The sequence below is a fragment of the Polyodon spathula genome, chromosome 9 (assembly GCF_017654505.1).
Source record: "Polyodon spathula isolate WHYD16114869_AA chromosome 9, ASM1765450v1, whole genome shotgun sequence".
Classification (NCBI taxonomy): Eukaryota; Metazoa; Chordata; class Actinopteri; order Acipenseriformes; family Polyodontidae; genus Polyodon; species Polyodon spathula.
In genome coordinates, this window is record NC_054542.1 from 40,888,087 (window position 1) to 40,913,106 (window position 25,020).

Below are 25,020 nucleotides of genomic sequence, written 5' to 3' on the forward strand. Positions count from 1 at the left end.
AATGTGTTCTAGAACAAACTCTTCTAAATGTTAACATGGGTACATTGTGGCTGGTGGCGACACCCTTTCAGTGCCAGCATCACATTCTTTCACATTGTTAATAAAGGTATCCCATCTCCTTCTCTTCGTCTCTTACTTTCTTGTAACTTTCCAGGCTCCCTTGGGTGGCTAATTTCAGGTCAAAGCCAGTGTAACCTAATGGTTAGCTTTCTGCATTTAAATAAAAAAAAAAGTTGGGCTCCACTTTGTATTCCTTTAATTACTAGTGTTATGTTTGTAGTCATGCAATGTGTATTTTTCTCATGTGTGTTTCTGTTTATTCGCATTCAGGTCTTTGACAAACTTTGACCAAGAGGTCCAGCTGAGACACAGTGAAACCCAGGAAGCCTTTGTGTTTAACTACCATAGAGGTGAATACAAAAAAACCACCAGTGCTACTAAGCCCTTGGGCAGGTCATTACAGAGCACGTTTACAGGCTTCTGGAGGGGGAGTGTCACCTGCAAAGGGTCTGCATTCCTCTGGATGCCAAAGAGAACGAGCCCAAGAGCCTCTTCTTTATGCGCCCCATGGCTTTAGACAACCCGAAAGGCCTGGTGGTTCTGATCCAAGACCAGGGAGTCATACGTGCTGGACAGTGGAGCAGAAAGCTGATAGTTCACAGAGGGCTAGAGCAAGGCAGCCAAATCCCCTTCATTAAGAAGACTTTGGGAGACTCATGTGGGGTGATTGTGATGAACCCCAATGATAACTTCCATGAGATCAGAGTAGAAGAGGAATACTGCACTGACCCTTAGAACACAAGTACAAATTCTCCAAGCTCTGTGGATCCTAAAGGCAAAGAGTTTTTCCGGATCCCCAAAAGGTGCAGCAGCACTCCAGAAGAGCATGTGGGTACATCTGGGACCATTTTGTTTTCCAAATGCGAGGCCAGGCATGTTGCTGTGATTGCCCACGGGTATGGGGGGATTGGTCTTTGTGGACCTCCTGCTTCATCGGCGACGGGAGGTTCAGAACAAGGTTATGCGGTGGCCTTTATTGGCTCTCTCCACAATATGTGTCACCAGGTGTTGGACAAGAAGACGCAGGAGTGGATCCAGAGGCACTGCCGCAAGTGGGAGATCAGCTCCAGGCCCATTGACTGCCCCGTGACCTTCGTGAAGGTGGACTGTCCTCAGGTGTCTGTGGGCACACAGACAGTCATGAGTCTGCCCCCTGGATCTGCCTACAGTCAGTATTCAGATTATTCACCAGAGCCCTGAAGGCCAAGAACAAGGTGCCCTTTTCACGCACTGTAATCGTCACCAGGAGCAATAGCAAACAGGGCCTTACCAGGGCAGCATTTGGGAGATTTTCACCATTTTGAGGGTCTAAGTGCACTGGAATCTGTATTACATAGAGAGAATGAGGGAAAGATAGCATTACTCTGCTGGACAATGAGGTGATGGGCAAAATTATAATATGATCACACATCCCTCCTCCTGAATGGGTTGCCCACTGGGCTCTAGAGATATTTATTCAGAGGTTGCAGACTGGACTAGAAGGACTGCAGAGTCTGAATCTACTTTCATGTGCTGGCCATTGAAGAAAAAGACAGTGGAATGGAAATGTAGCTGATGTCAAAGTATTGGGTATACACTGGCACCTTGTTTACGTCAACCAGGTAGATGCCAGCCATTTTACCCAGGTCATGGAATGTCTTTGAAAGCTTTGGGGACAAAAAACAGATTGAATTTTAATTAATTCATTGTCTTGCCTTTAGATATAGAAACATGATTTCTTCAGGTAAATACAGAGTGCTTGTGCTGTCCAAGCTGACTCGAGTCTGGTTATTTTAAGGTCATGGATTTAATATTTATTGTATCGTGTGTTTGATTAAAGTGATTAAAACGCTTACAATCTCATCCAGCTCCATACAGACGGAATCTTCATCTCTCCCGAATCTCAGAACCAAGACTTTCTCTGCAACACTCTTTATCACCTCATCGAATTCCTTTTTACAGGGCAGCTTAAGCAGAAACAAATTCATGCCGCTCAACACACACATACATACATACGATATACCCAAATGTGTTATAAACAGTACAATTACAAACAAGCGTCACGTTTCGTGTTTACACGCCTGCTCAAAATCCGGAAGCAATGCAGTTACCGTTGTAAAAGACATTCCCGCAGGAAACACATAGTTATTTTTAGTTTATTTTTTTCTTTGTAAGCATATTTTGTAAGTTCGTTTAATTAAAATTATGACGATAAAAAAACGAGGTTCTAAAGATATTGTATGTTTAATAAACATATCCTGTAAAAGTCCCGTCGGTGTCAGATTCCTTTAGTTTTGGGGGAACATAAGTCGGGTTACACAATCATCATTATGACCTTTTCGTGGAGCTGACAGCATGGCTGGAGCAAGTCATAACTGAATCAATGTAATGTACCAAACAAAGGTAGGCGTATCACTGTTGTGAATATAACCCCAAATGCAATGTATTATTAATAACAAACGGGACTTTAATTAAACTAGTAAATACTGCTGTTGTTATGTCAGGATTTTCTGTCATTGATTCAGTACTTACTCAATCAGGAATGATTTTTCTGTTAAGTTATAGTACAAATCTTACTGTAGCGGTACGCGTAGCGTTTCCTTGGCAGTGCTCTGTTTAACATCATGTTGTACGTGGTGATTGTGTTTCAGTTGACAGTTATATGTGCTCGGTCAAGCCAGGATATACAGATACATATTGTTGATATGTCTCTAAGTCCGGGTATTATGTAGTAGTTATTTAAAATAATAGTGTATCACAATAATTGCACACCGGAACTACAGCTCCCACTGCAGAAAACAGAGGACCGCAGATCTTACTTCACGATTCAATGCAAAAAAAAAAAAGAAAACCGCTCCCAGCAGAAAGGCAGTTTGAGTAAAATAATTAAATAAATAAGCTCTACTTGTGGCATCTGCTTGTGCTTAGTTACTTTGTAGTTGTGATGCTGGTCATTTCATAAAGTTATACTGGTAATGAAAAGTTAAAAATATAAAATGTATTTGCCAAAACATGTATACGTTTTTCAAAAAACAATGAACACATTCCTCTCTTTGTTGTTTGCCTAGCTTTTTGATTTCAGAACAAGTGCATTATGAGGGTCCTAAACACGCATCTCGTGAACGTTCTCAGGAGGCAGTGCATTAAACAGACACCAGTCCTTGCGCAGAGGGAGAGGAGCTGGCTGATGACGTGCTGCCTCAAATCCCTGCTGTTGCCGCATTCACCGCCCTGCCGTGCGCTGTCCACAGCCCAGCATTTGAGGAAAGCAGCCTCCCTGCCCAGCACTGACAAACTGGACCTGGACCTCTGGAAATCAGTGATGAAGTCTGGAAGCGACAGCACAGCGATGACACAAGAAGAGGAAAACACGGAGGCCTCCCCTCTGGGTGCAATGCGGGAGCTGGTGGAGATGTGGCGACAGGCTGGCAAGCTGGTCCCGGAAAACATGACTGAGGAGGAGCTGCAGACCCTGGAGGAATTGTCTACCAAGTCATCCAGAAAGAAGTACCTGAAATACCTTGCCCTCAAAGAGGGCCACAAGAAGGCACGCAAAAAGAAGCAGGAGAAAAAGAAGCAGGAGAGAGCCGAGGATGCTAAGAGCAGCGGGGAGGATGAGGAAGAGGAGGGGAGTCGCATGAAGAACACCTTCCTGCTCCAGTTTTGGCAGCGCTCCATAGACGCCCTCTACAACTGGAGGGCGGCCCAGGCCATGCAATTCGGACAGTCCCTGGTGTTCGACATGAGCTACGACCGCTATATGACCCGCAGAGAGATTGAGAACACAGTCTCCCAGCTCTTGGAGTGCGAAGGCTGGAACCGGAGGGCCCTGGACCCTTTCCACCTCCACTTCTGCAACTTGAAGGTGGAGGCCGCCTATCACAAGGAACTTATCAAACGCTACAGCGGGGCCTGGGACAGACTGCTTGTGAGCGCCACAGACCGGCCACACCAGGAAGTGTTTCCCAGGGAAAAGCTGGTCTACCTGACAGCAGACTCACCCCACGTGCTAAAGACTTTTGACCATGATAAGGTCTACATTGTAGGCGCCATGGTTGATAAGTCCATCCAGACCGGCCTTTCCCTGGCTAATGCCAAGCGGCTCAATCTAGCCACTGCCCGGCTCCCATTGGATGAGTACCTACACTGGGATTCGGGGGCCAAAAATCTGACCCTGGACCAAGTGATTCGTATTCTACTGACAATCAAAGACACCGGAAGCTGGGAGAAGGCTCTGCGCTTTGTTCCCAGCAGGAAACACGAAGGGTTTTACAAGCCTCAGCAAAGTCAACACAAGCACTGGGGGAAAGCAGAGGCTCGCAGGGACAACAGCAGAACACAAGGTGCTTTCGTCAGTCATCAGGCCTTTAATCCCAGAATGCAACAGACACTTCTTAAGGACAGCAGGTCAGGGGAAACTGCTGGCAAATCCAAGGGGAAGAAGAATTGGTGGGAAGAGGAAGACTGAACTTAATAAACTTGCTTATCTGTTGCATTTCAAAGCAAGATGTACATGTTGGCCAACGTGATTTGATGCATAAATAAATGTTAATTTTAGAGGGCTGAACGATTTGGAAGTGTGTATTTCCATCAATGAGAAGTATCCAGGTTTTTGAGAAATATGACTCCTCATTGAATCAGTTCATTATTGATGAGTCTTCACAGGTTTTCCAGGCAATAATCAGGTTTGTTTTCATTTGCTGTCAGGACTCCCCTTCCTGGATTAAGTGTTGATTGTTTTATTAAAACTAGACAAGACAAATATTGGCAAATTGTTCCTTAGTTTTCAATATACTATAGGCTAAGTTATGTTCCAGTGCAAAGTGTTCACCCTAAGTAGTTTATTTTACAAGAAAACCTATTGTATTTTCTTCTTGGTAAGTGGTCTTGAATGGTTGATACTTTCATATGAAGAGTGTGGGTACATCACAGTGTCCATTTCAGGGATTTGCTGACCTATCAACATTCTCAGGCAGAAAACCTCCTCGCTATCTCTGTTGTAACTCAAAATATTAGTAGGTTAGCTAGAGCTACATTCCCATCTGTTGCTATTTGCTCAAACAATCTAGACACATCCTCGAGTTAATTACTGGAATGTGATCATTCAGCCAGTTATCTGATCAAACTTAAGAGATTTCCTTACAGAGCATACAGAAGGTATCAGAACGGTACATGTTATGTCCTCTGACAACCAGTGTTACACCCATGGATAACGTTCAAGTTGCTGTATGATTAAAGCAAATTATTTTGATTGAGGTCATCTTCAAAATTACATTTGCTGTTGTAAACACTTGTGGCATTGTAAGGTAAAGTTTCAGTGGAACCGTAATGAGCATGTAATCATTATAAAAATAAGCCTTGCTCTGCTACGGTAGTCTACTGTTTTCTATTCTGTGCACTAGAGATTATGGGAATTCCATTTTATTATTCCTTAATAGCAATTCCAATTGCACATACACAAGTTTCCACCTTGCCTTCTGTCACCGTGAACTAAACCAGCCTCAATCTGCTGCTACCTGTAGGCTCTGCTGTAGCCCAGGGAAGCAAGTCATTAAAGTACTTCATTTCACCCCCAAATTTTCTTTTTGTTTTACTGAAAACATTTAATAACCTGCTATTTTCTGTAACCATTAATAAAATCCTTTGGATCACTACCCCTTTAAACTTAATAACCTGGTGTAACTGCATGTTCTTTTTTATAGTTATTATTTTATTTTTATTTTTTTTTAATAGGTTTGTGATCTGTACAAAGTTTGCATATCCCAAACCATAGCCATTATACGAATCCTTTAAATTAAATACAATTTTACTTGACGTAATTTAACATGAAGACTAAACCATATCAATCATAAAGAACCAAATAAATAAACACAAATAACTGCACGCTTAAATAAATATTAGTCAAATAGTGTAATCGTGGGTGTCCAGGAAATAAAATTCTGTATACTGTATTAAAACCTCCAAAAAAGAAAAGGTACCTTCCTGTCTAGTTTGAGATATCTTGAAATGGGCCAGAAGTCCATTCAAAACATAGAGCCTTTTCACAGGAAGTCAAGTCTAGATATCTCAAACAGGACCAGAAGTCAATTTGAGATATCTCAAACAAGACATGAAGTCAATTGAAATTGAATTTGAGATATCTCGAACCGAGTTTGAGATATTTTGAAATTGAGTTTGTTTGAGATATCTGCAATTCAATTTAAGATATCTTGAAACGCATTTAGAGATATCTCTAAATGATCATTTGGCTTGCCATAGAGAAAACACTGTACTTTCCCATTCATCAACCACAAACAACGACTGAACTTTACATATCTTTTTTATATTATATGTGGTTCCCGGGCATAAAGTAATTAAAAAGAAAAAGCTGAAAAACAACTTAACGTTTCGACAGTCAAACTGTCTTCACCCACAGTCAGAGTCATTTCTTAGCAACATTTCCCAGACCTTCCCACAGTTTATTTTTATTAAAGCAATATCATCACCACCCTTGACTTTAAACTGTTATTCATAAACATAAAATAACCTGCAGGATATTCATGTAAAATGGATCTTTAAAGGAGTGAAAGCTGTAATGTATTTCTTCACGCCAGCTAAATATCTTGTGATTTTGTTTTTTACATAAATGCAGATACACTATACATATTATTATTATTATTATTATTATTATTATTATTATTATTATTATTATTATTACATGTAACGCTTTAGATAAAATGACTAATCAATATTAATTCAATAGGCTCTATCCACCAGCAACCACATTAAATTGCTTAGGCTTTTATATCAACATAAACACATGTATTTCATTATAATATTTTTGTAGTTAATCGTTCATTTTTGGCAGGTTTTTTTCCCCCCATCACAAAGAAAAAGCGTGACCTCCCTCTGCTCTGTCGGGTGAAGGAGGAGTGGGGGCGGTGTGACGTGCCTGGGTTTTTTTTTGTTAAGGAAGATGGCTGATGAGAAGCAGACTGGCAAAAGTGTCTTGAATGACGGAGGTGAAAATAAGTATTTTATTTGTTGTTAAAATGGCATTATAAAAAAGAAAAGTTAGGCGTAAAGAATCTGAAACGAAGGCATTTAGGCAAAGTAATGTTGTACGGCATTATAATAGAAAATATTCAATTACTGACGTGTGCATAACCAGGCCTGGCCGTAGTAATAATCTACTTGATATTTGGTTTTATTATGACAAACTTGGATTGAAAAAATATATGTATATATTTGTAGTATATTTATATTTATTATGCAATATGTACTAATGCACGCCAGCCGTAGAGAGTGTTTGTTTATCTGTGTTAATTTATTTAAGCTAAATCATACGCTACTGTCGCACAACAAACACGTCTCACTTATTTTTCGAGGTGCAGAGTAACAACTATATTTACCGATATTCTGCTGGCATTAATATAACGTAGCTCTACCTTATATATTGTAAACAATGTTTTTTTTTTTAATTAAATATGCACTCTAAATGATTAGTATTTGTACAGCGCCAAAAAAATCGGATACAAATTGTGACCTATATTAATATATAACGATTAGGCTATGTGTTTTCGTTATTATATGGAAAAGTGATTACTAGATAAGACTGGAGTAAATTTAGGTGATCTTAACTGGAAAGACTGCCCACTGTTTAATGAAGTTCGTTTTTGTTTCAACGACCACAATAAACAGTATAAGGTATTTTGAATTATGTTTTTTTTTTTTTTTTTTTTTTTTTTTTGAATGGTTTTTTACCCCCTAAACCATTTGCAAACAATTGTACACATACCTTAGTCCTAGGACGTGGGTAAAGGTTGTCGAACCATTAATCCTGTGACAAATATTTTCTCTCTGTTCCAAACATGAACTTATATATATATATATATATATATATATATATATATATATATATATATATATATATATATATCATCATGTAACCTTGTCTTGCAGCTTGCACAGCTATGAAGTTGTTTATTGTGACCATTGATCTGTTAAATTCAGGTTTGAGCAACTCCCATAGGTGTGCTTGCCAAGTTACTTGGATAAGCACTGAAGCTGGGATTGGAAAGCTGTGGGCTTCCATATCCTAGACTGTCAGATTAGTTCTGATACTCTGTGTGGAGGTGCAGGGATAGGCGTTTGGCTTTACCAGTACCAACACTGCAGCTTCACACAAAGGATTGCGATCATCACCGCTCAGTAACAGTAACAACATTTAGCCCATCTGAGTTTCAGCATGGTTGTCATCCAGATTTTGCAGCCACATTTGTAACCTCCATCCACATTTTTAAACAGATAACCACGCATTATGCATCTGTGGGTTATTATTTTTTCTTCACATAAACCAGCTTGTTATAATTTGCTCTTTTGATCAGGTGGGTGTTTTTAAGCTTCAGTCATAAAAGAGGAGTACATTTAATGTAAATTGTCTTAAGTAGCTAGGGTAAAGTATGTTTTATTCTAATGCATGTTATTGGGAAGCGGGATCCTAGCAGGGCTGAGCCCTAGTTTCATTTTTCAGGGCATGCCATTTAAAGTGCTCAATGTGCAGGTGCAGGTTAAAAATAAAGACAAACCTCCAGGGCCTTATAAGGAAGTACACTGCTACATTTTCAAGAGTTTCTGGCCCAATTTATAATTTTTTTTGTGTCATTGGAAGCACAGCCCAGTTACTGGAGCATGGCTGTGTTGTGCAGCCAGCAGTTATGCTATGGTTCAATGAAACATGGGATATAGTCCTAATAGATCGTAGCTGTTAGTGGGGCTTGGCATTACTCAGCCGAGTCAGCCTCATCTATGTTTTTAGATTTAACCTTTTGCTGTGCAACATGTTCTTAGCTGCTGCTGTATTATCTACTGTATCTAGCCAACAGTGGACAAGCCAGCTGAGTCAGTAAGGGCAAAGGCTGCACAGAGATCCTCGCTATAACGGGTACTTAATGAAGTTGCTGCTTCGGCTCCCCTGCTCGGTATAAAGTAGCTCACCTTGGTAAGTTGTTTCGACTCCACCAGGACCCGAAGAGAAGGGAGGCAAAGGTGTGAAAACTAAGACTGTCTCTTCCAGCAATGGAGGGGGGAGCGCAGGCCGGAGCGCGGACAAGCGATCTGCCAAAGAGGCAGCAGGGGACTCCAACTCACAGCCGGCACCGGCCAAAGTCTCTAAAATAGCATTCCCATCAGGCAGTCAGCTGATCAAGAAGCCAGCCCCTATCTCTATCAAACTGGGAGCCAGTGTAAGTCGTGCTTTTTCATTTTCTGTTGCTTCTGCATGCTTACAAGGGACAAAAAAAGGTTTAAGTTGTGCTTTTTATTTGGCTACCTGTTTTGAATCTAGTTTCAATTTGTCAGGGATAACTTTATGTTGTGTCATACATTTTATGAGCTGTAGGGCAAAGTGAGTGCAGAAAGGAGAGGGTATTTTGTGGTAATGATTGAGATCCTTCAGAGCTTGTAGTTTTGTTTTGAATGCTCCACAGAAACCTTAGCATAAACTCCACATAACCAGCTTAATAATCGGTATAATCATTGGGAGATGGGTGCCATTAAATCGAGACAAGGAACAGGGATACTTTAATTTTAGAAGTGCAGTGATGGAGGGATTTGCCTATGGAGTTGTGGGTGGGTGTGAATGTTTGTTGATGGATCCAGCAGGGCTTTTTTTTATTAATGGCATTTTTATTTTTTAAATGTGTAATTCTAGAAACCAAAAGAGGCTGCTCCAAATCTGCCTGCGAAGATACCTGCAGTAGCAGCAGTTTTCAACGAGGATGAAGATGTAAGTAAGAACTTGAGATGTCAGTTTGTTTGGATAAGTGTTGAGATTTCACAAAGCAGTATTTGTCTCCATTCCCCCCGTGTGCATAAAGAATTCCAGAGACTACGGATATCAGGACTGCTGCCTTATATTGTTAAATGTCTTGCCAAAATGTTTCCAGAGCCAAGGTCAAATTAATAGGCACCGTCTCCACCGCACTGTAGGGAAGAGGTTAATTGTATTCTGTTTTTAAAAAATCTCCCCTCAGAGTGAACCAGAAGAGATGCCACCAGAAGCAAAAATGAGGATGAAAAACATCGGCAGGTATGACACACAAAAAGAAAGAAACTTGGTTTCAGCTGTTAGAGCTGTGTTCTGTTGTTTCACCACTTTATTTTAAAGGCAGAATTAAGTTGATTTTTATTTATTAATTTTTTTAAAAGGGGAGGAGAAGGGCATTTTTCACTGAACCAGAAAATAAATCTTGCCTGTGATTTCTCATTATTGGAAAGTTTCTGGACCCCATGCTTGCAGAATGCATCAGTACATTTACCTTGCATACATGTTATTTACCTAACATTGATGCAAACAGCCAGAAGCTCTCATGGTGTTTTCTGGCTTGCATGTCTGGTTATACTAACCAACTTGCACTGAACACTAAATAAAATGACAAACATAAGAAGACTGGGCACAGTTTCCACAACTGTACTCCTATTAGTACCTCGTAGTGACGTTTCACACTCAACTGCACACAAAGGCATGATGTAGTTACATTTACATGTTGCATAAACTATTAAAGGGGTGCAGGAATCCAAGACCATAAACCTCAATGATAATCAAGGTCACAGATCCCTCCTAGCAACAACTATTCCACCCACCATGCTTTATGTGGCTTGTATTCCAATAGGCCTGCTCAGTCTCTTCTGGGGGGAAAAAAAAAAAAGATTTGAAAGACAACTCATTAAAAATGATGTTTGCTTTTAACCTCTGGAAGTCTGGCTTGGTGTTATAAGTGCCGTTATTTTTGGATGTAAACATTTCAGTAATTGCTATGTTGTCCGGAATGCTAGAAGATAAGCATTAACTCTTGTGTGAATATTTTAAAACCATCCAGTGAGTGTGCATTACCAGTGAATTGAGCCTATGACCTCCCTATCCCACACCAGCTGTATGTTAACCATTCGAATTGTATCATTTGTTTGGTCTGTCACGGTGTTACTATCTAGATCTAATATTTTTTATTTTCTTTTGTAGGGATACGCCTACGTCAGCAGGACCCAACTCGTTTAACAAGGGCAAGCATGGCTTTTCTGATCACCAAAAACTCTGGGAAAGGAAGCAAAAGAAACAGCTAGACAGGACTCCAGATAAATAAATTACATATTGTGAACTTTTGTTTTTTTTGTGTGGTTGGGTTTGAGGGAGGTGGGGGGAGAGGGTTTTTTAGTTTAGTTATCACATTAAAACAAATGTAAATATAAAAAAGAATAAACCAACTATAATATCCTGTCCTTAAATTATTTCTTTAATGGCGTGCCTCATTTTTTCTGTTGAACACAGGTATAATACACTAGCATAATACTATATAATACATTCGTACCATAATAATTGATAAAAACAATACATGCAAATTGGGGGACTCTTATTCCAGTTCATAAAAAATATTACCAATAACAGGTTTCTGTGAAAAAATCTGACTAATTATATAGCAATTACCATTTCATTGCTGTATTCCATTTCAGGTGAAAAAAGTGTGTTTTACAATATTTGTTACTGCTTTATGTCAACAAATTTTAACCACTTGACTGACCATTTTAATTATGAGACATTATATTTTGTGTAATTGCATGGAATACAATTCTGGAACCAGGCAGTTTTTTTTTTTTTTTTTTTAAACAATGAAAGATAGTAAAATGAAACAAAACTTACTGAAAATGCCAACAAAGTAATGTATTACAACTTTGCAGTGGTTAAGGTTTGTTTTCACTAAAGCCTTACCCTGTTCAGTAACTAACAGGTTGATTACCTTTCCTATACATTCCCTTTCATGGCAATTCCTCTCATTACTGTATAGCAACCCACAATCTTAAAATGAGTTCTGTAAAATAATGCTTTCATTGAATTGGAAGTTATTACCTGGTGTAATAGTGTGTAGTTCTGCTTTCTACAATCATTTTGAAGGTTCAGCTGCCAAGAACTACACTAGCCTGCACTGTTCAATGTTTTTAATGTGATGCTGTGGTGTATTTCTGCCTACACATTGCTGACGCTGTACACCATCCTTGCAGCAGTTGAAAATATCAGCTTTAATGTAATTGAGAAACAAAATATTTTATGTGACAATGTAGTGTTTTTAGAAATGTGAGGTAAGACTTCCTAGATTATTAGTTTTTAATTAAGTCTTAATTTAACATGAGATCCTGAGATTTCTGGTTACCACACAAAGATTACCCTGCCGTAAAACTACAGAACGTGTCAGTAGGTACAACATTGTGCTGGTAATGATGGTCTTTCTTTAACAACACTATTTAGTTTTTGTTTTTTTATGAGATCGGGTATTATATATAGCATTTTGTTTCTATTAAATAGGTAAGACAGGATATGTAAACTAAATATGAAAAGAAAATATACTGTGTGCTGTACTTTTTTTTTTTTTTTTTTAATGCTTCAAGTGTGTGACCATCCCATTTTGTTTTCCAGATGGCTCAAATGTGTTGGCTAAATAAACTGTTTCGGATAAATTGTGTGGATACAGTCTTTTCTAATGAGGCTTAATTGCCAGATTAGTTATAAGCACAGGGAAGTGAAAATGCCATTGTATCTGTCAATTAATCCAGAATTTAAATACAATTGAGATAAAATATGGAAAATTGTTGAAATTCAGTTGCACTGACTTACCTCTTTGCAATTGTATCTTAACTTTTAATATTGGGTTTATTTTACCTGTAACAGCTTTATACTTTTGATATCAAAATTTCTCTATTGAGTTTGTAATAGTCCTAGAGCAAAACACCATCCTATTTAGAAGAGCACAAAGTAAAAGGCCTATATCAGAAAGAGTCAACTACAATCTTTCAAGGTTTATTTAGAAACCATTGTTTCAAGGTAAAGATCTTATCAAGGTAGAAGACTAGTAACAAGTGCATGGTCTTCATAATTCATACACATTTATTCTTCAACAGGTTTACAAAGCACACATACATTATGTGGTTGATACAGCCATATACAGGAGGGAGCCAACAAGGTACAGTCAAAACAAGGCGATGGACTTCCTCCAGACGAAGCGGCTTTAAGTATTGTCATTGTACTCTGTCCAAGTTTGAAAAGTAAAAAATTAAAATTAAAAAAAAAAACACCTTGCTATTTACACTGACAGATTGCAACATTACCCTTTTCAAGCAGGTTTGGTGTTTTCCCCTTACACAAAAGGCTAAACCCAATTTAGTATACCAAGTCTTATGCTTAAACAAAAGGAAAAAGAACAAAAGCACATGTCTGTTCTTGCCATAAAACTCAAGCTGGAGATGAGATGGGGTCTGCAGGAGCCATGACAAATATTGATCACTGGGAGTGCTGTGTATCACTCAATATCACTCTGTCTCTGGAACATGTGCCACTTCCACTTCCACAGTTTCAATGGCTTCAGGGGGAACCTCAGGCAGCTTGGCGGGGCCTGTCTGATGGGACAAGACGTAGTTGACAACCTGCATGATGCTCTGGTCAGATAGGGTGGAAACGGCATCACACTCTTCAGTGGCGGCCACTGCTTCAACGGCCTCAATGGTCTCCTCAGTAACCAGGACGGTCTCGATCTCCTCACTGACCAGCTCCTCGCTCGGTTCCCCCAGCTCGGGAGGCAGGTCAGGGGCAATGATGCTGATGGCGTGCTCCACTTGTGTGCCCTGGTTGTGGAACTGCAGCGTGTCCTTCTCCAGCATGATCTTGCCAGGGATGTAGTCATTGTGGAATTTGGTCATGTGCTTGCGCAGAGTGCGGGCGTCAATGTAGGCGTCCTGGCAGACCGGGCACACGTAGGGCCTCTCTCCTGTGTGCGTGCGCACGTGCCGCTTCAGTGAGCGAGCGTCCGCCCACGCGACCCCGCATGTCAGACACTCAAAGGGCTTCACGCCTGAAAAAAAAGAACAGCAACTTAGAGAACCGTCCAGTCTAGAAAGGGAAAGAAAAAGGATGCACAAAAAAACAAAACAAGCAAAAGATAAAGAATAAAAGTTATACAATTACTCCAATTTGTGTACAGGTTACTGCAAAGATCCTACCTCATTGTGCTTTAGTACAGTATTACGAGGGTTATTGTGTTGCCCCTTTTTATGTGCCAAAGTAATTTTACATGTACTAAATACAGTTGTCATTTTTAGCATTTTTTCCGGGTGTGCTTTATAACATGATCGGTAACCTGCAATATAAGGGTTCTCCAACTAACGTGATCCACCACCCAATGAAAGCACCCGTGGTCTGTCCCAGTCTCTTACCCTGGTGGTTGTTCATGTGTCTCCTGTATTCGCGGAGCTGCATGAACTTCCTACCACAGTGCTCGCATTCACGCTCCAGGTTCTGCTTCACTCTGCCCTTCTTGCCATGAGTGGCCTTTTTGACATGTCTCCGGAACAGAGCCTTCTCATAGAACTCTTTCCCACACACATTGCACCTGGAACATCCATTAGAAGAGGAGATTAACCTTTTCGGTGCTATGTCAGGTCTGACAATACAATGTTCCCTTTCCAGTTCGATGTCTTAAGATGTAAAGCAGCGGTCTCTAGTCGTTTTTCTATGAAAAAAGCCGACAAAACCTTTCAATGGCCGAGTGAAACGGATAGGACCTGAATGAAGCTGAAAAAAAAAAAAAAAAAAAAAAAATGGGCATATTCGACAGCCCCGTGCACCACAGAGATAACACGGACACAAACAAAGGAGACAGCTGCTTCTGCATCATGCGCGCAAAGAAAAAATCACTGACATTTGCAGTGCTTTTTGAGATTCTATGGTAATAGAATAATGACATGGATCGCATTATTGAGGAGTTTGGTGACAAAACGAGTGATCAGGAGAGGATTTATCAGTATGCACGTCTGTAAAGAGGTATGTGTAAAATACAGCGAACGGGTGGGGGCTTGGCTGGAGATGCAGTACCGAGTGTCCTGTTGCGATTCAGTGCCTTTTAAACCTGTTTTACTCTGGGTGGGGAAAAAAAAAAAGATTTTAAACAGCGCTTGTAAAATAAACAGCGCATGTGGAAATGAATTGGACCTGACGCACCTGACAAGCGCTGAATAAATGGACTGTTAAGGGTTAACCATAGAAACAGTTTATATAAAGACAGCATTCCTAATCATTTGTTTACACGGATATTAATATTGCGTTTCTGGAATAGTCAAAGTGGTAGAAACTTATACGATACCTCACGATACAAGGTCAGTCAATGTTTTCAGGATTACAGTACTTTATAAACTGAGAACTGGTTAAGCTTTTTTTATTTACCCCTTAAGCTGAGAAAACACAAAGCCATTTTCTGGTTTGGAACTTGGTTTCAGGAGACTAGGTTTCAGGTCACTGCGTGGCACTCCAGGGGAGACTTGGGTTTGATACAGCAAAGTTGCCTCAAACTAGGTCTCCCAGTCTCCTGAAACAAGGTTTCAAGCTACTGTTATGTGTACCTCTGCTTTAGACTACAATTGTTATAATTCTTTAATTGAGACACGAGTTTGTACAACACAAACCAATTTTACCAGATGTTCTACTCACTTGTAGGGCTCTGAGACAGAGTGCGACTTCACATGGGAGTACCAGTCCTTCTTCCAGCTGTAGCACTTCCCACACACCTGACACTGGAACGGCTTTAGGCCCAGGTGCTTGTTCATGTGCTGCTGGAGGTCTCTCGCCTCATAGAAGCTTTTATCACACCTGTTACCAAGAGAGTTTGATTCACTACTGAGGGTATCACATCTAACACATTGCAACTGTGTAACTTAATGCTGTAATAAGGCTTCAAGTTTGCCATACAGATTTATTTTTTAAACTGGTCTTTGATTTTCAATGATCTGACCAATTTATGACATTATGGAGGATAAAGTGCAGGAGGAAGGTTAAGTAGAAAAACATTACATTCAGCGTGATCTGTGCCAGTGAACAAAGTGCTGGAGGATCTTAATAGAGCTTTACATGAATCATTGGATATTTGATTTTTTTTTTTTTTACCTAAACCTGGTACACAATAACCATGTTTTAAACATTTTTGAGTGTCGGAACAGAATTTACATCTGCTACTGTTAAGAGCAAACTAACTAACCCCAGTGTGTGTAACCAATGAACTGAGGTTTCACTGATTCTGATAAGCACTCATCTTTTTAGGGATACTGCAATGACACTTACTGAGTACACGGGAATCCACGGACTTCAGGCTTCGGCTGGTGCCTCTTTAAGTGCTTGCTCAGTCCCGAGGCTCTGTGGAACGACTTACCACATGCGGCGCACAGGTACTTGGACTCTCCTGTGCCCAAATTCAACAAAAATGTATTAAGGTAAAGTGCAATAATATGTACGTACACCTTCTGTAGTCACAGAGAATGAGTGCACAAGTAGTACTGTTTTCCAATGTTTGCATTTCTGGAAAATAGAAAAACCTTCCAAACAGACTGCATGAGGTTACATCAACAGAGTTTAATTTAGCTTGATCTCATCATGGGATCTAGCTGGACGTACACCCTGGTTTTTAGCTGAAATGGAATGAAAGGGTTTTACTATATCAATATATATATATATATATATTTATAATAGATATAATATATATATATATATATATTATATAATATTATATATAAAATAAAACGAAAGCTATATTTACATTCTTTTTAAATACAATTATTTTCGCTCTCTGTTGCACTCTTACCTGTGTGGATGCTCATGTGCTCCTGGAGGCTGCGCTTGGTGACAAAGGATTTATCACATAACGTGCACTGAAACTGCTTCAAGGTATCGTGAAGGGCCTTATGCATTTTCAAACTGTGCTTGTGGGCAAATGACTTCCCACACACCTGAAATGTAAAACCACAAGGGAAGGTGTAATTTACCTGTTTTTTGTAATGAAAACATAATTACTGTGTCACATACGTGGCATTGAAACGGTTAATGTTCACTGGACCATACCCCTCTAAGTAGGAAAATACAAATAAGTACCAATTATAAAGACCTTACATCAAAGCATGTGGTCTGTATTATTGATATGGCCAAAGTTTAAAGCAAAGCCATAAAAGCAGCAAAATGGTGGCAAATGTGTCTGTCAGTATAGTGTTTTTAAACTCTGTAGTTTGCTATCTGGTAGCATAGTGGATGGCAAAAAAACAACATAGACAAAACCAATCAAGAATACAATATTTTTTCCGAGATTAAAAATGTGAGCGAGATATCGATGGCTGTACCTTGCATGTATGCGGCCGGACGCCTGTGTGATTCAGCATGTGTATACGGAGGGAGTAGAGCTTAGGCAGAGTCCTCCCACAGATATCACACACAAACTCCCTCTTGGTTCGGCCCTTGGACTTCCCCACTGCTGCCCCTTCCTCTGCATCCGCTTCAGGGGTTGTCCTGCTGCTGGGCTGTGCCGTCTCACTCTTGCGCTTGTGTCGGGCCAAGTGGGCACGCAGGGAGGCTGCATACTGGAAATCCTTATTACAGAGCTACGGAAGAAACATCATCAAAAGTACTTTCCTACACCTGTTAATCCTTCACATATGCAGAGGGGTATCCAGTCAGTGTTCTGCATGCCTTGGAGTGTTTCCAATAAATATATTCCATCCCTGACCTGCTCTAAACCTCCCCACACATCATTCACCACGCTCAATGAAAATTACTTGTTCTTACTTTGTAGAAAAACTATTCTGTGTACATTTTACACAAGGGACTACAGACGTCTTTTTAACCTACAGAAGTTGAAAAGTGTGAAATTGTGTAGCACCGTAAGATCTTCTTGCATAGTAAGTGCTATTTAAAAATCAGTCACAGGTGTATTTTCATTATCATTTCTGTAATTTGAACTGTTGTGATGCCTTGCACATTTGCATAGTGTGTTTTAGTAAACTAATTATTTTGAATTTAACTCTGGCAGGAATGCCGTTAATTGGGGAATGGGGAATGTGGCTTTAAACAATCAGGAAACATTTTTAATGATTAATTATTCAATCAGTACACAAAGCTAGCCTACTTTAGCACTTTTAAAGAATTTCTTTGATTTGGTTCAAAATTAAAAGTACTTTTGTGTGTTATTTATTAAGGGCAATTACTTTTTTTCTTCAAAATACACTTCTGACAAGGCCTTTGTTTTACTTGTACCAAGGAACAAAGCAGTGATCACAAGAAATAAGTTAAAATCGCTCCTAAACAACATGTGTACCATACATACCGTGCATTTATAACCTCTGGATTTTTCATGCTTCAGTGTGTGCATGATGAGGGCATACCGGCGCTGAAAGACCATGCCACATTCGGAGCACATGTGCTCACTCTCGGTCGACTCAGCCTGTTCTCCTTGCTGCTTCTTGGGAGGCTGCATCAGCCGCCCCCGTTTCACCAGCCGCTGGGCCACCTACAAATCGACAGCAACTCCTCAATTACTACATGGAAACAGCTATAACTGATTTTCTGTGACACATTCATTGAGAGTAACATATTGCAAAGAAGACCCCTCAAAGGGAAACAAGATACAACAGCCAAGTTTACTTTTCCACTTGCCATTGATAAACAGAACAGATCCAAGCATGCTATTTATTACAAACTGTAAACTAAACTAGAGTCAACTGGTGCTAACAGATGGCCACCAAGTGTGTATTTTTTATTTTCAACCTACGTAAAACTTGTGATCGGACTGCTTTTAATTAGGTTTGTGGACCCAGGAAAAAACTGGAGCTCACACAATTTTATTATTTTTTTTTAATCTGCGCACCTGTCACACAGACGCACAAAAACACAAAAAACAAGACTGTAAAACCATGCCTTCTGGACAGCCGAGCGGGGGTTCCCCTTCCTGTTCTGCAGCTTGTTTTCCATGCCCATGTGGAGCCGGGCGTAGCCCCCTTCCTCCAGGGAGCGCTGCCTCAGTCTGCTCTTATATGTATCATCCGCTGTTGTGTCTCCGTCACAGAGGCCTGCACTGTCCTCGGCGACCTCCATACCATCCGGCGTCTCCACCTCTTCCACCACAATCACCTCCTGCTTCACCTTGGCCGGACGGCCGCGCTTCCGTTTAGGGACCGGAACAGGCTGCTGGACTTCCTCTGCCCCCTCCTCCTCCTCCTCTAGGACAGGGGGTGCTCTGGCCTCCAAATGCACCACGGCTTTTGAGGCACCCTCGCCTGTCTCGATATTTATCACAATGGCGTCAGGCTCTTGGCTTTTTTCTGGGGGGTCATCCTGAATGACTTCAGTCGCAGCCGGACAGTCAGTGCTTTGGATTACAGCAGCTAGAGTCGTACTCTCTGCTATCCTCACGGTCTGAATGTCAGCTTGATGTCTGGTTACTGCAGCAACAGTCTCCCCATTAAGAATAATGCCACCGGAGGTATCGTCGTCGTCCTGGACAGTCACCAGGAAAGGCCCCTCTTCGCTGCTCCCAGGCATTTCCACCTCATGCTCCTGGGGAGGCTGCGGCTCTATGTGCTCCTCTGTAAAAGCCTGGGCCGCCTCGTGCTCCTCGGGAACAACCCCAGAGGATACAACGGTGTGCACGTCCCCCTTTTGATAGACTGTCAGCTTCTTCTCCTCCACCTGTTTGTGCACAAATTCACATATCTCCAGCACCTCCAGCATGAGGAGGTGGCGTGCCAGAGTGGCAATCTCAGCCATGCTGCAGAAGTTGAAGCACAGATTGGAAGTGTAGGCGAACTCCAACAGAGGAAGAAAGCTGGATTTGCTGAAGCCTGGGGGGGTGGACAAAAGAAATGCAGATTAGTTTTTTTTTTTTTTGGGGGGGGGGGGGGGGGGGGGGGGTCCTTCCACTTAGAAAACTGTGGAGACATTACAAATTAGCAAAAGCTTAGTAGATGTATCTACTTGCCTGGCATGAAACATCTACAGATGAGCAAATCTGTTTTAAAACACTGACAGATTTTTTTGACAGTGACAGTTTTTGTAGATTCTCTCTATCTTGGTAAATGAAGATTTCCTTAGCAAACTACAATTTGACATTCATACAGATGAAAATGATATTTAATTTTGAGAGGCGCCAAAGTACCTGATAGATCAACTACGGCCTCGTGGCTGGAGATGGCTCCCTTCTCAATGAAGAGCTCACTGAAGTATGCGCTGCAGGCTGCCAAAACGGACTTGTGCGCCCTGTATTCCTCCCCCTCGATCAGCAATGTGATGTCACAGAACTGATTATTGAGCCTCTGCGAGTTCAGCTTGTCCAGCATCGCCTGCCCATGCTTCGAAGAGCACTGCTTTACAATGCCTTTGCTGTCCACCTAAAAGAAATTATAAATATAAAAAAAACAAAACAACGTGACAAGTGGAGCATCAGATTATCTGAGGGAAGAGAGCAATGAAGATGATAAATCAAAAGGATGGCACTGCTGAGAGATCACTTTTTAAAAACGAACTCTCGCTGCATGTTGGTATTCACAAGTCGTCTGTGTATTAGACTTCACTGGCAGAGCTTTATTTGCAGAGACTTGTGAAAGGAATGTTTGGAGATGGGAGGGGACTACAATGAGGCAAGTCTGGGATAAGACTGCCATTTATAACCAGCATCACGGTAACTGCTCTTTCAAACAGGAAGAGAGTATATATAAGAGTATGTTATAGTGAAAAACATTAAATGACAGTTTTATCTTGGCTGACTCACAAGGTTTACTTACAAACACTAGCTCATGCTTGGAAACAAGCTTGGCTGTTCTGGTGGGCCTGGGTCTGCCACTGGTCTGCAGCTCAGAGATACTAATCTCCTCTTCTTCCTCCTCGCCCTCATCATCCTCCTTGGTTCTGCTGTCCTCACAGAAATCATCCAGGAGTACAGAATCAGGCCACACCCGAGTGCGATCCTGCTTTTCCTGGCATCTGCTGCATTCCTTGATATAGTCTTTCACGTGCTTTAATATACCTATAGGTAATGGGAGGGGGCAGACAGAACAGGGTGGTGTATCCGCAATATGCCTGGACATCTGAGCATTTCTAATAGTGCAGACTATAGCTGGGTGTTTTCCATAAAAAAAGCAAGTATTAAGGCAAATCATAGAGGCAAGGGGGCTATTCAGCCCCTCTGGTCTACTTCAGAAATTATGACCCAATAAATATGTCCTAATATAGTGTCTTATTAAATAAGATTTAAAAAGAATCACAATTACAACATTGTAGCAACAACACAATATATGGGTGTAGCATGAAGGATGAAAACCTGGCCTTTGGTCAATCAGAAACCTATGCCTTGATTCCATCTGCCACTAAAATAGAATCAACAGATATTTCAAACTGATTCTGTTCTTTCTATCGACAGCAGATCGATAGCACTACAGTTTGAACAGGAATTCCTTGAGTACGAGTTTGGATTACAGCCTGAAAACTGCCTTGCAGCCCAGATGCTCTGATAGAGGAAGTGCTGTAACACAAGGACATAACAACTGTGCCTATATATTTTATTTCAATTCCTTTTTACACATTGTGGTGTTTCTGTCACAGTACCATTATTAACAACTTGTTCATTCATAACATTTAACCATTAATAGCATGCTGTTTGTATTGGAATGAGAATTGGGTATTCCAGGTTTCAAATACCATGAGATAAACTACACCCACAGCTGTCCCAACTTACTATTTTAAAAAGTCACTGTAGCCAGCAGGCCTGGCGACAAGCATGACGTAAATGTACTTGAACAAATAAATTATGCATCACCAAAATGTCAGCTTGTTGCAAACTATGTCAATCTTCTATAATTGAGTTGGTTTATCAGATCGGATGCTTTGTCAAATCACAGTAATGGCAAGAAAATATGGTTTAAAATATTGGTACACAACACCACACAGACGAACAAAAACAAAACACGTTTGCCCGTGATTACCACAAATTTACATGATGGCCAGGGCAACTTATAATTATTAATATTATTATTGGTGACAGTACAATATAACTGAAACCTGAAAATCGGAAGTATGACCTTGCTGTTTGACAACAATACAGAAAAGAGGAGCAGGCGAGGGCTTTCAGTAAAATAAAAATCCAGTTGATTACATTAACTAAAGTAGGTTTATTATTCGGGCTAAACGATGACATAAATAAATAACATTTCAATTTAAGGTGCGAAATTCACCTCTCCACCAGTACTTCTGCGATATGAGATGCCAGGTTTGGTGCCGGTTGAGGTGCTCTCCTCCGGCGGTGATGTGTGCGGCCTCGATCAGTCCCCTCCGCCGCCCGGCCTGCAAAACTACTTCCAGCTCGGCGAACTTCTCCCGGCCCTTCTGTCGCCGCTGATAGTACAGCGTACCGTCCCGCACAACGTAGCAGGCAGCTGCCTTGCGGATCTTGCGCTTGACATTTCCCTCTGTCCCCGGGGCGTAGGGCTCACGTTCATCAGTCAGGTAGCGCAGGATGGCCAGGTAGCTCTCCTCGCTGGACATGCCTGACCAACCCCCAACCGCCGCTTTAGCAGCAACAATAACAGCAAAACAAATACAGCGCAACGATTTTGATTGCTCTAATATACGATTGTTTTTTCAACCTTTTTTTCTATTTCCATTCGGTTTAAAAGGCTGAGAAAATGTTTAAATATATGTTATGTTTTCAAAGGGGGAACTGCAGTTATTGAACGTGCGGGACAGTCTTGCATGAACAGACAAAATGGCTGCTGCACAAGCGGATGTTGCGTTTGATGGGCGGACCATGTTGAGCGGAAAGTTTGGAACTTTTTATCTGCAAAAACACCAACCTTATGGGTCAGGGAATGTATGTTACATGGTTCTCTAATTTGTGTGCAGTGTCTTGTTACTCGTGTGTCGGTAAATCAAAGTACATTGTGTTTTATTCCTGTGAATTCAAGATACACAATTGCAGCAAAAATTGTTATTCACACACGGCCTAAGGCTTCAGTGCAGTAAGATTTTTCTTGTCAGTTTAACTTGTGCATTGTTAACTCATTCTCAGTACTGTCTAAGTCACACTATAACACTGAATTTAGCTTTGATAGCCTTCCTAGCTTGTGGCGGCTAAACATGCAATAAAAATGCAAAGTGCTATGTTATCATATACACTATACAAAAGTGTGTGTGTGTGTGTGTGTGTGTTTTTTAATGCTGTAGAATTGAATCTCAAAAGGCTTTGGAAGTTTTGCATTTTGCAAAATCTTTAGCAAATCAAAGTCTAATATCAAAATCTCTTCAAGGTTGTAAAAAAAAAAAATAAAAAAAATTTAATCCAGATTAATGCACCCTAGCCATGCTGCTGCTTATTTCTATTGATGTACAATTTAAAAATACTTAATCAAAAATTAAGAAACTAAAAATAGCTATTATTGTTGTGTATTATAAAAAAAAAAAAAAAAAAAAAAACTTTTAATGCATTTTTCTTCTGATCCATTTTTTTGTTTTTTGGTTCAAAATAACCTTCCCCTTCCAACCAAATTGGCATTCAAAAAATAAATAAATAAGACATGCATTCAGCAAAGCTTGGTCCTCCAGTTATCCAGGAGTTTTAATCTACAGCAAGCACAATAATAAGCACAGCAGACTCCTAAACATATATTGCTACATTTTATTTTCCACCACTGCGTTATTCAGGAGCTATTTCTTGGGTGCAGCGCATTTCAAGACAGAATTGTCTCGTGAAATCCTCAGGGCTGTTTTCCTGGTAGATTTTGCCTGTTTTTTATTTTTCTATTTGATGGAGAATGGAGTTAATCACCTCCTGAGTGGAAGCAGAGCCCCCGATATCAAAAGTACGAATGTTCAGCTCCCCCATGGTCCTCATGATGGCTTTTCTTATGATATTGGAGTGCTCCTTTAATCCCAGGTAGTCTAGCATCAGGCAGCTTGCCAGAAGCATAGCTGTTGGGTTGGCGATGTCCTTGTTCACAAGGCTCTTCCCAGTGTTTCTTGTTCCACTTTCAAAAACGGCACATTTTGTACCATAGTTGGCTCCAGCTACCAATCCAGACCCTCCCACTAGGCCAGCACAGACACTGTTCACCACATTGCCGTAGAGGTTGGGCATGACCATCATGTCAAACTGAGTTGGTCTGGTGAGCAGCTGCATCGTGGTGTTGTCCACTATCAGCTGTTCAAATTTGATATCTGGGAAGCCTGACGCCACCTCCCTGCAGCACTCTAGAAACAGCCCATCAGCCAGTTTCATGATGTTTGCCTTGTGGACTGCTGTCACCTTCTTTCTCCCATGTTTGCGGGCATGCTCGAAAGCGTACTGGGCAATCCTGAGGGAGTTGGATCGTGTGATAATCTTTAAGCTCTCCACCACCCCTGGCACACTCTCGTGCTCCAGCCTTGAGTACTCCCCCTCAGTGTTCTCCCTAATTACAACTATGTCAATGCCGCTGTGTCGGGTTTTAACCCCTGGTAAGCATTTATGGTGGATCACATTGGCGAAAAGGTCAAGCTTGGTCCTAAGTAAGAGGTTCTTAGACTTATGGTTGGGGGGCTGGTTGTGATCTGTCTGAATGTTGCCCTTCAGTCCCACTCTGTTTTTTTCTAGGGAGGCAATGGCCTTCATGACTTCCTTGTCATCTGAAGTGCGGGAGTTGATGGTGACAATCTCAAAGTCTACAGGTACAGCTGCCTTTACAAACACTTGCCTGACATGTTCAAGGAGCTGCGGTCCAATGCCGTCACCCGGGATCAAAGTGGCTTGGTATCTTCCTCCTTTCTGCGCAGGTGGCGACGCTGCGACTTTGGAAAAGTCCAGAGTGAACATCTGCCCCAGCTGTGTTGAGGGCACATTTCCCGACAAAATATGTGTTCGGAGCTGAGAAGGTAAGTAACAAACCCTGGAAGGAAGCGAGCTTTTAGACAGCGCGACAAGCTTAGAAAGCAGTATCATTTTAACATTTAGCGGAGTTCCAACTGGCGCGCTTTGGAAGTAAACAAATATACGTGGTGAAGGAGATGGAAAACAGAAGGTTCAAAACCAAACAGCGCACGATCACTACAGTGCTTTGGTTAGTATTTAAACCACGCCATTTGTTTTCATCACCGCATTCAATAAATTAAATACATCTGTATTTCAA

General features: G+C 41.0%; 5 protein-coding genes across 5 annotated transcripts; 2 read left to right on the forward strand and 3 right to left on the reverse strand.

The window, feature by feature from the left end:
- Positions 1–798: 798 nt before the first annotated feature.
- LOC121320843 (thioredoxin-like protein 4B) lies at positions 799–2,125 on the reverse strand. The gene is made up of 3 exons (XM_041259549.1): positions 1,896–2,125; positions 1,331–1,384; positions 799–1,180 (listed from the first exon to the last, which is right to left on the reverse strand). Exons 1-3 carry the CDS (start codon positions 2,043–2,045, stop codon positions 1,121–1,123), a joined length of 264 nt encoding a protein of 87 aa, XP_041115483.1. The 5' UTR covers positions 2,046–2,125; the 3' UTR covers positions 799–1,120.
- Positions 2,126–2,347: 222 nt separating this feature from the next.
- LOC121320844 (tRNA methyltransferase 10 homolog C-like) lies at positions 2,348–4,606 on the forward strand. Its single transcript, XM_041259550.1, has 2 exons — positions 2,348–2,442; positions 3,108–4,606. Exon 2 carries the CDS (start codon positions 3,134–3,136, stop codon positions 4,505–4,507), a length of 1,374 nt encoding a protein of 457 aa, XP_041115484.1. The 5' UTR covers positions 2,348–2,442; positions 3,108–3,133; the 3' UTR covers positions 4,508–4,606.
- Positions 4,607–6,939: 2,333 nt separating this feature from the next.
- LOC121320846 (PEST proteolytic signal-containing nuclear protein-like) lies at positions 6,940–11,677 on the forward strand. The gene is made up of 5 exons (XM_041259552.1): positions 6,940–7,040; positions 9,043–9,263; positions 9,731–9,805; positions 10,053–10,108; positions 11,039–11,677. The coding sequence occupies exons 1-5, from the start codon at positions 6,995–6,997 to the stop codon at positions 11,157–11,159; spliced, it is 519 nt and encodes a 172-aa protein (XP_041115486.1). The 5' UTR covers positions 6,940–6,994; the 3' UTR covers positions 11,160–11,677.
- A 1,252-nt stretch (positions 11,678–12,929) lies between these two features.
- On the reverse strand, positions 12,930–22,606 carry LOC121320845 (zinc finger and BTB domain-containing protein 11-like). The gene is made up of 11 exons (XM_041259551.1): positions 22,096–22,606; positions 20,650–20,891; positions 20,025–20,256; positions 18,788–19,710; positions 18,198–18,380; positions 17,218–17,475; positions 16,689–16,833; positions 16,172–16,289; positions 15,545–15,703; positions 14,275–14,450; positions 12,930–13,913 (listed from the first exon to the last, which is right to left on the reverse strand). Exons 1-11 carry the CDS (start codon positions 22,403–22,405, stop codon positions 13,375–13,377), a joined length of 3,285 nt encoding a protein of 1,094 aa, XP_041115485.1. The 5' UTR covers positions 22,406–22,606; the 3' UTR covers positions 12,930–13,374.
- A 792-nt stretch (positions 22,607–23,398) lies between these two features.
- LOC121321099 (isocitrate dehydrogenase [NAD] subunit gamma, mitochondrial-like) lies at positions 23,399–24,707 on the reverse strand. Its single transcript, XM_041260006.1, has one exon. The coding sequence runs from the start codon at positions 24,705–24,707 to the stop codon at positions 23,649–23,651; it is 1,059 nt and encodes a 352-aa protein (XP_041115940.1). The 3' UTR covers positions 23,399–23,648.
- Positions 24,708–25,020: the final 313 nt, after the last annotated feature.